At 46.2% G+C, this 13846-nt stretch overlaps 1 protein-coding gene across 1 annotated transcript; it reads right to left on the bottom strand.

Annotated features, from left to right (window-relative positions):
* Nucleotides 1-4766: 4766 nt before the first annotated feature.
* On the bottom strand, nucleotides 4767-13501 carry TEKTL1 (tektin like 1). The gene is made up of 7 exons (XM_048215307.1): nucleotides 12932-13501; nucleotides 11407-11511; nucleotides 6597-6795; nucleotides 6032-6198; nucleotides 5802-5897; nucleotides 5599-5712; nucleotides 4767-5015 (listed from the first exon to the last, which is right to left on the bottom strand). The coding sequence occupies exons 1-7, from the start codon at nucleotides 13499-13501 to the stop codon at nucleotides 4767-4769; spliced, it is 1500 nt and encodes a 499-aa protein (XP_048071264.1).
* Between the last annotated feature and the right edge of the window lie 345 nt (nucleotides 13502-13846).

Below are 13846 nucleotides of genomic sequence, written 5' to 3'. Positions count from 1 at the left end.
TCATGCACAGGGCAGCCCCATAATGCACAGAATGATCTGATCCCAGATGTCAACTGTGCCACAAATGAGAAAATCTAGCTTAGCAAGAAGTGGTGAGGACACATGGGTACGTGCTGGAAAGCTGGTAACTCATGTTTTGCTATGATAAAACTTGATAAGGTTGTTAATTACAATGTGGGCAGAGCCTGTAGCTCTAGAGGAAATGGCTTAAAAAATTTGGAATGTTGGAGTCTGTTGATGGCTTCTTGCTGCTGTCAGCACAGTCCTGTAAAAACAAAAGACAGACTCAGAATGGTCAGCCAGTGTACAAGCAGAAAGAGGAGAAAACACACTGAGCGAAAGAAGCCAGACACAGGAGGTGTCATATTGCATGATTTCTTTTACATGAAATGTCCAGAATAGGCAAATCCATAGAGAGAGAAAGTAGATTAGCGGTTGCCAGGGGCTGGAGGAAGGGGATGGGGAGTGACTGCTTAATGGGCATGGGGTTTTATTTTGGGATGATAAAATGTTTTGGAGCTAAATAGTGGTGATTGTTGCCAACATTGGGGATGTAAGAGAGAAAGCTCTGCTGAAGGAGAGTTTGATGAGAGAGAGAGAGAGAGAGGCCATCTAGAATTTTTAGGCATATTAATTATATTTGGATGAGCCTGTTGACTATGGTTATTTATCACAGATGGAACTGACCAGGAATTAATAGAGTGAAAGTCTACTAACTTTTTGGAAAAAACCTTTTATTGAAAAAATTACAAGCATGGCTTCTGTCAAAAAGCCTATGATTGTTCACCCCCCCCCCAAACATCTCTGGCTCTAAGTTGATAGTGGTAGGAAATAAACTTTGAGATCTGCAGCCTCCTTCCTCAAGTTTCCATTTCTTATGGCCACCTAAAACGTATTTTTGGAGAAAAATGAGCAAGAAAGACCCTTACAGAGGCAAAGCAAGAAGTCACGGATGACAGTGGACAAAGAAATTTCTCAAAAAAAAAAAAAAAAAAGAGCAAAGCAGGAAAGTGAAACTTTCAGTCTGTCCTTAGCCTATCCAAATTTCCATCATGGTTAAATACGTGCATCGTGCCATAGTCGGAAAAATGCCTTGCATCCTGAGAAAACCACCCCAAAATTGCACCTTGTCTTTTCCTAAACGGTTCCATAGTTTTGCTTAATAATCCTCAAATGGGTTAAATGTTGGGCCCTGTGTAGACAGCTTCTGACATCGCTGGCAAGAGTCCCCACCTGCTGGGATTCACTTCCTTGTGTAACCTGCTCACCTTCAGTGTGGGCTGGACCTAGTGACTTGCTTTTAATGAATAGAATATGGTGAAAGTGATGGGATGTCACTTCTGAGACCAGGTTACAAAAGGACTGTGACTTTTGCTGTCTCTGACTTGTCTCATTTGCCTTATTTTTCATACTCTTGTGATGTGAGTTGCCATGTTGGAAAGGCCCATGTGGCCAACAGCCTGTGAGGAACTGAATCTTGCCATAACCTGGTGAGTAAATCTGGAAGAGCCTCTCCCAGTAGAGCTTTCAGATGAGACCAGAGCCCCAGCTGACATCTTGTCTTCAGCTTTGTGAGAGACCCTATGACAAAAGACTGAGGGATAATGTTATTTCAAGCCACTGAGTTTTGGGGTAATTTGTTACATAGCAAGAGATAACTAATACAAACATTCGCTGCTGACTCCTTAAAAGAAAACAGTATATTGCTGAAATTTCTGCAGTGCTGACCCCTACATATAACCACACTGAAGAACCATTCTTTCCCCCTACTAATTAGAATGCTGAACAAAATAACCATACTTCTGTGGGACTAATTTTTAAATATATATCAAATATTAGTTCTGAGAGTTTGTTCTCTGAAGGTGAGACTCTCTTGTAAGTTAAAAAAATTCTCAGCTCTCAAATTTATTCCTGAGTTTTTCCTTTTACCATTAAAAACTGAGATAAAATTGACATATAACTCATGTAAGTTTAAGAGGTGCATCATATTGACTTGATACATTTATGTTGCAACGTGATTGGCTAACCAATTCACATTGGCTAATCACTGTCACATCAGAAAGTTATCATTTCTTCTAGTGGTGAGAACAGTGCAGATTTATTCTCTTAGCAAATTTGATGTTTATAATATAGTTTTGTTGTCTGTCATTACTGTACTGTGTATTAGATCTCCAAGCCTGATTTATCTAGGGTGTGTGAGTATGTGCCCTTAAACATCCCAAATTTTTCTTGAACAGAAGGAATTTACCTTATTCCCAAAGAAAGAATTCTTTAATATTCTGTACAGAAGGATTTGTCATTTGCTAACGACCATGGGCTGCTCTGTGTCAACTCTTCTCCGCATTTCATAATGGGGGTTTTAAATCCCCACTCTCTTATTTGAATCCCATCGCTGTTTATTTGATGTGTATGGGGCACATAATTTACTGTTTGGTTTGCTGACCACAAGACCATGAACCACAGCATTTGGACCTAATGGAGAAAACCGTGCATCACCCAGAGATCCTGGAGTTTGAGGTAGAAGTATTTAGGATGGGACTTTGGGTATCACCCTACATGGAAAGAAGGATGGATTGAAATAACCACTCACAACGTCTTGTATTTCCTGCCATGATTTGCTCAAGAATTTTTCAACTTCACAAACTCATAGAAAAGGGAGCAGAATGGTAGTTGCCAGGGACTGGGAGGAGGGGGAGGGACATGGAGGAGGTGTGGATCGAAGGATGCAAGATTTTAGTTATGCAAGATGAATAATTCTGGATCTCTATGCACAGTGTGGCCACTATAATTAACAATATTCTATACTGGAAATTTTCAAAGAGGGTGTATCTTAAGTGTTCTCACCACATACAAAAAAAAGGAGAATTGGTAACTAAGTGTGGGGTGATGGATATGTTAATTAGATTAATCGTGATGAACATTTCACCACATATACGTATATGAAACATCAAGTGGTACTTGTTGAATATATGCAATTTTTACTTGTTGATCATACTTCAAATAAGCTGTTAAAAGTTTTTTTGACTTTGAAGATGACTCTGAGAAGCACTTAGTTTAGTCCAGAGTTTCTCCACTTTGACACATTGACTATTTTCAGCAGAGTAATTATTTGTCATAGTGGGGGCTGCCCTGGGCTGCAGGATTCTTAGCAGCGTCCCCTACCCCCTACCCTTAGTTGTGACAACCAAAAATGCCTCCAGGCATTGCCAAATATCCCCTGGTCAGGGGCAGAATTGCTTCTGGTTGAGAAACTGTTTTCATCCAACCTCTTTTGGATGAAAACTACTGTTTTAGTCCCCCCCCCTTTTTAAGGGATTATGTATTTTATTCCCATTTTACTTTATAATTTATTTTATTTTATTTTTTGTTTCAAGTTTAATTTAAATTTTAGTTAACATATAGTATAATATTGGTTTCAGGAGGAGTATTTAGTGATTCATCATTTACATACAACACCTTCTTCCATACAACACCCAGTGCATAACAAGTGCACTCCTTAATACCATGGGACAATGACACCCACCTTATGGTGTCACTGAGAGTCTTACAAGGTGCCCATGGTGTGACCCGGGGCAGCAGCTGAAATCTCAGCTCAGAGGCAATGGAGGGGATTATGCAATCACTGTTGGGGAATACTGGATGAGCAGAGGTGACAAGCTGGGGCTGTGTCAGCAAGGATGAGGGTGGCAGATTGCAACCCAGGGTGTAATGCCTTGTGTGCAAAAGCAGTACATGCATTCTTATGCAAAGTTTTGGGGCTTGATGGATGGACAAAGATGTAGGGAAAGGGACAATTTCCAGCCCCAGGAAGGATCTGCAAGAGGCTCAAAAGTCAACAGAGTGGTGGCAGCTCTGTGCCCCAAGGATGTATGGGCTGCACCCACGGGTGCCCTTTCTCTTTGGCTTCAACCAATAGGGAACACTGGCCAACGGAGAGAGGCGGGTAGGGACATTTATTCCCCCAGCATCCACATGGCAGCCCTGCAAGGCTGGCTGCTTTTGACCACTTGTTCTTTCAGATTTAGGAGTGGCAAAGGTGGCTCTCCACAATTACCAGCACCTTGGTTCTGTGTTGTCCATTGAGGTTTTTCTCTATCTTGCCTGCACCTTTGCAAATACAGTTGATTCTCATTATTTGTGGTAGTTACATTCTATAACTCTGTGTGTGTGTGTGTGTGTGTGTGTGTGTGTGTGTGTGTGTAATGTTAATAACAGCAGCCAGTGGGTGTGGAACCTGCATTCATTAAGAGGGAAGGAGTGAAGGGAGCTTCAAGTTTTGCCCCAAGTGCAGGCTTCAGATGCACGGATTAAAATTTTAGCTCTTCTGCTTTCTAGCTGTGTAACATTGGGCAGTCACCATTCTACTAGCCTTACACAGTATCCTTATGACAAGCCTTTGAGGTGGGTGCTGTAATTCGTTCCATTTTACAGGTGAAGACACTGAGGCCAACGGGGGACAGTGACTTGCCCAAGGGTATAGTTGAAATTGGGGACCTGGGATTTGAACCCCAGAAATCTGGCGCCCAGATCGAGCCTGTTAACTCCCAGGATATACCGCCCATAACGTGTTGTAGGGTAAGTGATTGATACACAGCAGGTGCCTAGTAAATGGTAATTATTATCATTTTTAATTATAGTTCTGCTAGAGAATGCTTCGAGGGAGGGTAGGTCAGGCGAGGGGGCGGGCCATTGAGCTGTAAGTCTGCTCCGCAGGTCCAGCTAGACCTGGGCCAGATGGCTGGGGCGGGGGGCGGGGGACGAGTCCGTCACTTGGTGGCAGCATCCGACTCGACGCGCGGCGGCGTGCGCGGGTCCCAGTCGTTGACCAGGCGCTGCGCCTGCTCGTAGCACATGTGCGGGTGCCGCTGGCGGAGGCGCAGGCGCACTACATTGTAGTCGACTTCATACCCGATCTTCTTGCAGTTGAGGTTCCCGGTGAGGTTCTTGTGCGTGGCGAGCAGCTCCTTCAGGTTTTTTTCCATGTGCGAGATGTGGCGCTGCAGCTTGTCAGTGCCCTGGAGAGGGGGCGGGACCGTGCTGCGGGCCGGGCGAGCCGGTGCAAGGGCAGCCGGCCACGGAGCGGGGTGGATAACACGCCAGGGCCAGGTGTGCGTGTGAAAGGAGCACACCTTTAAGAAGGGGCGGGCCTCAGAAGGGGAGGGGCACACCTGTGGGCCACGTGTGCTTGCGGAAGGTCTCCGCCTGGGAAGGAGCACAGGGGGAGACGCGGGACTCGCAGAGATTGGGGGCAACACGCTTGGGCCAGATGCGCTTGAGAGAAGCTGCGACAGGGCGGGGCTGGGGGGGTATGCACCTGGAGAGTGAGGGGCGGGGCGGACTTGGGATGTGGGAGAGCACCTGGGCAAGGGGTGCCTGAAGGAGCTAGGCTGAAAGAGGGCCGTATCGTGAGCGGGTGAGAAGGGTAGAGGTTGAGGGGACTTTTTTGAGACAGGTGTGGGTACCGGAGGGCCTCCTTCTGGACGGGAGTTGAAGGGCTGGCAGACCTGGGTCAGGTGTGCTTGAGGACGCGGTATCACCGGGATGGGGCTGCACCTATAGAGGGCGGGAAGGCGCGGAAGGGGCCACCGAGGGGCATACCTGGGCGAGGCGCGAGGCTTCCGGGAGTTGGGTGCCCACATGTCTCTGGTACACTCGAACCAGAGGTCTATCCAGTTTCTCTCGAGTCTCCAGGTGACGTTTTGACAGAGGACCCTGGCGGAGGGCGGTGGGCTGGGCAGTGAGGCCCAGGCTAGGCGAGCAACCCCGGCCCCACCCCCGCACGCTCCTGCGCCACGGCACACCTTGATGAGACCACGAGTGATGTACATTTCCTCGTTGAATTTCGTGCACCGATGGATAGTTCCTCTCATTAGTCCTAAGGTCATATTCATTCTTTCCTGGGTGGGTGGGAGCACAGAGGGATCACACTGGCTTCCGGGCTCCTCTGCTCCCGCGTCCCCCCTCTCTATAGTCAGCTCTAGCCCACCCTAGCGGCCCGCCGCCAACTAGGAGTCGCGCCCGCCGCGCCCACCTTCAGCTCCAAGGTCTCGCGCATCTTCTGTGCCAGCGAGGCGCACACGCGATCGCTTATCTCTTGTTGTTGCTCCCGGACGTCCTCCTCGTTCTTTGTCATTTCTAGCAAGGTGTCCTTGGACTCCATCAACAGTCTCTTGGCTTCGTACAGCGCCGTGGCGCACTCTGCGGGCGGGGTGGGGTCACGCGTGGAGATACAAGGCCTCCTTTTCCCGATCCTGGCTTTCTGAGTCCCCCTCTCTATTCTCAGGTTGTGTTGGGCCCTGGGCGAGGGGGTTTGTTGAAGGAATTGGAGCAAGTCCAGGGGAGAGCGGCTGTTCGTGGAGTTGGTATAAGTAGTGTCCCGCATCGAGTGAAGGAGTGCTCGCCTGTAGGAGTGTGGGAAGCAGGAGTGTGCAAGGGGAAGAGCTAATCAAGAACATGATCTCAGTGGAAACGGGCTGTCAGCCCTCTCACTTGGTCTAGGGGGGCGATTCCCCAGGGAAGGCAGTGGCTGAGAAGTGGAGGCGGCGTGGGCACCCAAGGGTACCTACAATAGTGGACTCCTTTCTATGGGGGCTTACCTGGGGTATAGGTGCCCACAGGGTCTGGGGGAGGCGTTTTCTGGCCCTGAGTGCGGGGGGAAGGGACGCGGGAGAGGTTCACCCAGGAGTGGTGGCCAGCCTGCTCCAGAACCTTATCCAACGGCTGGTTCATTAGGTCCACAGCTTGGAGCCTCTCCTTACAGCAGAAGGCCAGAGTGTCGCGGCAGGACGCCAGGGCCTGGGGGCAAGGAAGCAGAGAGGGGCAGAGAAAAAGGCAGAGTGTGAGTGGGGAGGTTGGGAGAGGTGGCTGGAAGTGATTCCTCTGCTGGGGGCTCCAAAACGTTTCCACCTCCCAACTGACCTTCTCCAGTTCTCATTGCTGGCAGAAATAATTGATTTATTTCCAGGTGGAAGCTCAGACACTGCCCACACCCCTCCCCCTGTCCGGAAGCCTTCAGTGATTCCTGGGTGGAGAGGGGAGGAGCAGAAGGGGCTGGTGGTAGCTTCCCTGCCCTGGGTGTCATTTTTTTGGGGGGTTTCCGAGCCTGGCTTTGCTCTGGCACTTCAAGAACACCCCCCCCCCCGGCCTGTACAACTGCCCCACTTGTAAAGAGGAGAGGTGGCACTGGCTGAATCTACACTGATAGTCTTCCTGCAGTCCTGTGCTCCTCAGCTGCATTCAGGGCTGATCCCCTCCCCTAGCCTCAGGGTCTCTCCTCCTCCGCTCTTATTAGTATCAGGAGCCCTCTGCTGTCCTCAGAGTATCTCCCCCACCAACATCTATCTCATCTGAACTACTTCCATCCAAACCCCACTTCCACCATTATAAAATGAAGCATATTGCATTTCTTTGATATTTGCAGTTATTTGAAAGTTATATTAAAACAAGTCTTTTGTATTTATATATGGGTATATATTATACATGTATATATGTTTATTATATAATATATATTATGTATTTATAATATATAGTGTATATATTATAAATGTATATATATGTTATAGATAATATGAATATATATGGATATATATTATAAACGTATATATATTTATTATGTATTTACATATGGATATATATTTATTATGTATTTATATGTGGATACATATTATATATTATGTATTTATAATGGATAGATATCCATATCATAAATATCCATATATAAATATATTTATTTATATGTTACCCATATATAAATACATATATATACATGTATAAATACCACCCTCATCAAAATATAGAATATTTCCATCACCCCAGAAATATCCCTAGTGCCCCTTCCCTCCTCTCTACTAAGCTGCCTTGCAGATTAATTTTGCCTGTTCTTTAATGTGTCCGTAAACTACAGCCTATGGACTGGCTGCCTCTTTTTGTAACTAAATCTTTATTGGAATACAGCTGAGCTCATTCATGTGCATATTGTCTCTGGGTGTTTTGTGCTACACTGGCCTAACTGAGCAGTTGTAACAGAGACTGCATTTTGCACAAAGCCTAAGATATTTACTATCTGGCTCTTCAAGAAAATGCTTTTGAAATCTAGAACTTCGTATAAATGGAATTACGTAGTGTGTATCCCATGTGTAGCTTCTTCTGCTGAATATAATATCTTTGGGTTTCATCCATTTGAGTGAAAAGTAGATTTAAAAAAGTCTTTCATCCATTCATTCATCAAATATTCATCAAGCCCCTCCTGCATGCTGGGCAGTGTATCAGGGAGTGGAGAATGCAGTGGGGAAAAGTGATCCATTTCCCGCCCAAAAGAAGTGACGGGGTCAACATGTGCAGACAAGAGGGGCTAGTGAGAGGATCAGAGAAGTGGAGATTATCTAGAAGGGAGCATGGGATCCCGAGGGTTTTTTTTTTTTTTTTGTGATAAAATAGACATAACGAAATTTGCCATTTTAACCATTTTAAGTGTAGGGTTCAGTGGCATTAATGTTGCACAACCACCACCACTCTCCATTTCTAGAAATTTTTCATCATGCCAAACAGATCTGTACCCATCAGAAAATAATTCCCCATTTGTTCACTAGTGAGAATGATCCAATAAAGATGGAAATATTGGTGATGTAGGAGAATGGGGAGAAAGTGGGTGCAGAGGTAGATGGAATTATAACATTGGCAGGGAATAATGAGACAGGTTCCCTTCAGTGGCTTCCATGCATTGGGGTCATTCCCTGAGAATGAGGAAAGCAGAGAGGTGGAGAGGTCTGAAGGAAGAGAAAGTATGAAATAACTTGGCCAGTGGGACAACAAGCCTTCTAGAGACACATGGTGAGATCCCTGGGAAAGCTCTGAGTGCCGGTTTGCATTCGTGATCTGCAGTTGATATACGTCTGTTTGGTTGTAAGCATTTTTCTCCAGAAATATGTACATCAGGTTTCTCCAGTGGCCCTTCTCAGTTTCCATCTGTGTCTGTTTTTCCCCCATCTCTCTATTCGCCTTTCTCTCTTGCAAACCTTTGCCTGCTGGGGCCACCCTTGGGGACTTCTCCCTTGTCAGCTTCAGACTATCTTGAAGGACTTTTCAGGACTCACCAGATTTAAAGGAATATGACAGTGGCCTGGGGGTTTGGTGGGGTGAGTTCAAGGAAGGTTCAGCACCACGGACAGTAGTACATGAGCTCCTAAATTTCCTCCCCTAACCTCACCCACCTCCCTGATCTCTTATTTGAGTGGCCCTATAATGTGAACTCTGTGAGGGCAAGGCCAGCTCTGTCCTCTTCATGAATTTGTCCCCAATGCCAAGCATGGTGCCTGGACACCAGGGGACTGGATTAATATTTGTCAAATAGATGAGTCAAAAACACACACAGAGTACCAGCCAACTTTCACCAGTTTCAAAGGCTCCATCAAACCTGGCTGCTCTCTTATCTCCATTAGAGCCCTCGTAAAGAAATCCTTGTTGCAAGAGTGAAGGATGTAGTGACAGACCATCTCCAGCTAGAGCCGACAAAGACTGAGCACATATTACAATGTAAAGAGCTAGGCTCAAGACACCTGACCTGAATCATAAGGTAGTTCTCCCACTTCCTGGTATATATCCAAAGAAGATCAGGATCTCAGAGAGATATCTGCACTCCATGTTCATTTCAGCATTATTCACAATAGCCAAGACATGGAAACAGTCTAAGTGTCTCTTGACAGGTGAGTGGATAAAGAAAATGTGATATATATAATATTATAATAGTAATGGATTAATAATCAAAACATTGATATCTTAATATATTATAAAACTGCTATATATAAATACTATATTATTATTATAATATGTAATATTTTATACAATATATTGGATATTTATATATATCATATATAGAAATTATATTACATAAAATATGATATATAATTGTATAATTATATAATACATTATATAATTACATTTTATATTATATAGAAGCCATATAAAATTTATAATAAATTATATAATTATAATATAATATTTTACAAAATATAATCACAATATTATATAATATAAATATAATATAATTATATGTATTAAAAGATACTGAATATATAATATGCATTATATATTATACATGTCATATATTATGTATTATATTACAGTATATAATATGTAATATATTAGTATATATAGGATACATTATATAGTATATATGCTATAATATATAGTATAAAGCATAGAACATATTGTTATAGACTATATTAATATATAATACAATGTATAACATATTATAAATTATATAATAATAGATATAATAGGTTATATAATTATATATTATTTATTATATTAATAATAGTATATGATATAAACATATAATGTAATATGTATATAATAAAATATATACAATGGATTATTATTCAGCCTTAAAAAAGGACATCTTGCCATTTGTTTTTTTTTTTTTTTTTTTTTTTTTTTTTTGGGGTGGGGACTTTATTTTTTTTTATTTTTTTTTTTTTTTAATTAATAATGATTTTTTATTATATTATGTTAGTCACCATACAGTACATCCCCGGTTTTCGATGTAAGCATCTTGCCATTTGTGACAACATAGATGAGACTGGAGGTTCATTATTATGCTAAGTGAAATAAGCCAGATGCAGAAAGATCTCACTTATATTTGGACTCCAAAATAGTCAAATTCATAGCGCCAGAGCATAGAATGGTGGTTGCCAGGGCCTGGGGTGGAGGAGGGAGAAATGGGGAGATGTTGGTCAAGGGGCAAAAAGTTTTAGTTGTGCAAGATGATTAAGTTCTGGAGTTCTAATGTAGAACAACGTGACTATAGATAACAATACTGTATTTTATAATTGACATTTGCTGAGTTTGGATCTTAAGTGTTCTCACCACCACACACACATAAAGGTAACTATGTGATGTGATGGATATGTTAATAACCTTGATTATGGTGATTATTTCACAATGTAGACATATATCAAATCATCAAGTTGCGTGAAATATATACAATTTTAAATTGTCAATTATACCTTGGTAAAGATGGAAAGCAAAAGGATGCCTGAGGTGAAGCCACAGCCCTGCCATTGGCTAGCCCTGTGCCTTGGGTGAGTCTGTGTCTCTCTGAGCCTCAGTTTCCCCATCTCTAACAAGGGGATCAGGGTTTCTATTTCACAGGAGAGTTTTAAGAAGTTAACTCAGTGACTACATAAGGCTTGGCACAGAAGGGGTGTTTGTTGTTATTTTGGGGCCCAACTCCATCTCTCAGAGCCTCAGTTTTCCCATTGCGTCATGTGGAAATACAGTGAATGTCAGGGCAGGATGGGCAGGGGTGTGGTTTGAGGGTTTGCTGTGGCTACAGTCCCCAAGGTCAGAGCAGTTCACCCATTCAGATCCACCTCCAGCCCTCCTAACTTGGTCCTAGGTATTCCCAACCTTGAGCAGAGCCTCTGATTTTTCCATATCTTTTTCCATCTTCCTCTTCATGCCCTTTAGCTCCTCCTTCTCCCAGGTAAGCATACTGTCAGCTTTGTCAGGGACCTAGAAAACAAGGAGAGAATCTCTCACATCTTCCAGAGGGAGCTGGAGGGAGATTTCTCCTTCCAGGGTAGTAGAGGGTTTGCTAATTTCGTAAACTTTGGGTTTGGAGAATGGAGTTGGTGGTGCTCTCACCCTTTGGGAACCTCACTCTGAGAAGGTTTTATTCTTTCAGGGGCGCTCACTGGGGGGGGGGGTGTCTTATCCTTTAGAGATTAGGGCTGGGGCCTTCTCTGTTTTATAGGTAGGAGTCCAGTGAGGTAAGATGAAGGTGATTTAACTTGGAGGAAGGTTGTTCTCATTCTCTGGGGCTGGGGATCCCCCTTCCTTGGTGATGGTCCTATCCTCCCTCCCTGGCCAAAAGTAGAGGGGACTCATAATAGGGATGATGAGGGGTTACGTTTTTGGGTTCTTACTATATGGATTTGGGGGCTGGGAGTAGGAATCCCACCTGGTGTGTGGGGGTTTCTTTTCTCCTTAGGGAGGCTGGAATGTTCCCCATTTTTGGGGTGGTGGTCTGCAGTTTCACTTTAGGGGGAGGATTTCACCAGGGCTAAGAGCTGGGATCTCAGTCTTTTCTCTGGCTGGGGACTTAGCTCTCAGCGCAGGGGCCTGGAATCTGAGGGTCTCAACCTGTGGGCAGGACCTGTTCCTTTCTCCCCAGATGAGGCCTGGGGAGGGGTTCTCAGTTTGTGAGGCTGTGGGGGAGGACTTGGGGTTTAAAAAAACGTTTTAAGGATGGCTCAGTAAGTTAAGTGCCGGACTCTTGATTTTAGCTCAGGTCATGATCTCAAGGTGCTGAGCTCTAGCCCCACATTGGGCTCCGTGCTCTGTGCAGAGTCTCCTTGTCCCTTTCTGTCTCCCTGCTTTCTCTTTCTCTCAAATAAATAAAATCTTTAACCCCCCCCCCCCCCCACACACAAAAAACCAAAACAGCATTTTGAGGAGAGTTTCATGGGTTGGGACCAGGACATCACCCACTTTCCGGGAGGGGGGGGGGACTTTGGGTGTGTTTTCACTGGGATTGGGGCATTGAGGGTCTTATGCCCATGGGAGGGTCTATCTTTCTGGGCCTGGGGGCTGGGTGGGCGATTTCATACCTGGGCTGGGGCTGTGGTTGGGAAGAATTTCATCTAGTCTGATTCAGAGTCCTACCTTCCCTCCTTGGCTGGGGGACTGGAATAGACACTCTCTTTGGGGCAAGGGGGGCTGAGGATCTCATCCCCTTGGGAGGGTCTCACCCTGTGGGCTCGGAATCGAGGCACCCCCTCTTGGGGGCGTCCTCATCTTCTTGCGCCCTCACTCGTGGGAAGCTGAGGCCTAGGGTGGAGGTGGGTGTTCTCTCTCCGCGGAGGGGTTTTCCCAGGCCGAGCATCCGGGAGCTCAGGCCTTGGTCTCTGAGAGAGCAAGGGGATGGTCCCACCTTCTCAGACTTGGGCCGGTAGCCCCGAAGCTTGCCGCTCTGCTGGTTAATGAGCAGGCCCTTGCGCACTTCGCTGAGCCTGCGATCGGTAGCTTCCCGCTGGCGAAGCAGCAGCCTCAGCTGCCCATTGATCTGGTGCTGCGCGCGGCACAGGCGGGCGGCGGTGAGGCGCGCCCCGCGCGCGTGCGCGTGCACCACCTCGGCAGTCTGCAGGGCCCGCGCATCGCGGTGCAAGGGCAGCGGCAGGCGGGCGTGCCAGGCTGGGGGCTTCATCTTGCCCTTCCACAGCGTGACGCCCTCTCCCGGCGGCGGCTTCTCCAAGGTGCTGCCGCCCTTGAGCATCTCCACGCGGAAGCGCCAGGGCAGGATGTAGGCGGCGCGGCAGAGGTGGCGCGCCACGTGCGGGTCCCTCACGCTGTCCTTGGGTTGCCACATGGTCACTGCCTCCTGCCCGCAGCGGTCGGTCAGATGGTGCGCCTTCTGCGTGATGGCCTTGGCTGCCTCGCGCCATGCTGGAGCCCCTACGCGCGTGTCCTGGCTGCGCTCAGCTGGGGGTATCAACACGGGCATTGTCCCCGCTTGCTACCTCGGCCTGGCCCGGGGGCCTCCACGGGGAGGGGCAGGGACCCCCAAAGACGCGCCAGCTCCTTCCTGGCCTGAACAATGAGTGAAACGGAGTGCCCGTCACCATGACGACGGTGGCAACAGCGCAGGAGTTCCATAGGTGGGGGAGGGGAAAAGCTGCAGAGAGGCAGGGCTTTGCTTTGGAACTTGGCCACGGTGGCTTGCAATCTTGGCTCCTTGAGGAAGCCGACCTCATTTAGCACAACTCTCTCTGTTGTTTCTTACCCCCAGCAACACAGGCCTTCTTCCAGTTCTTGAAGCACACTAAGCTCTTTTCCACCTCAGAGCCTC

The sequence above is a fragment of the Ursus arctos genome, unplaced genomic scaffold (genome assembly GCF_023065955.2).
Source record: "Ursus arctos isolate Adak ecotype North America unplaced genomic scaffold, UrsArc2.0 scaffold_14, whole genome shotgun sequence".
NCBI lineage: Eukaryota > Metazoa > Chordata > Mammalia > Carnivora > Ursidae > Ursus > Ursus arctos.
This window is presented reverse-complemented; position numbering and strand designations above follow the sequence as displayed.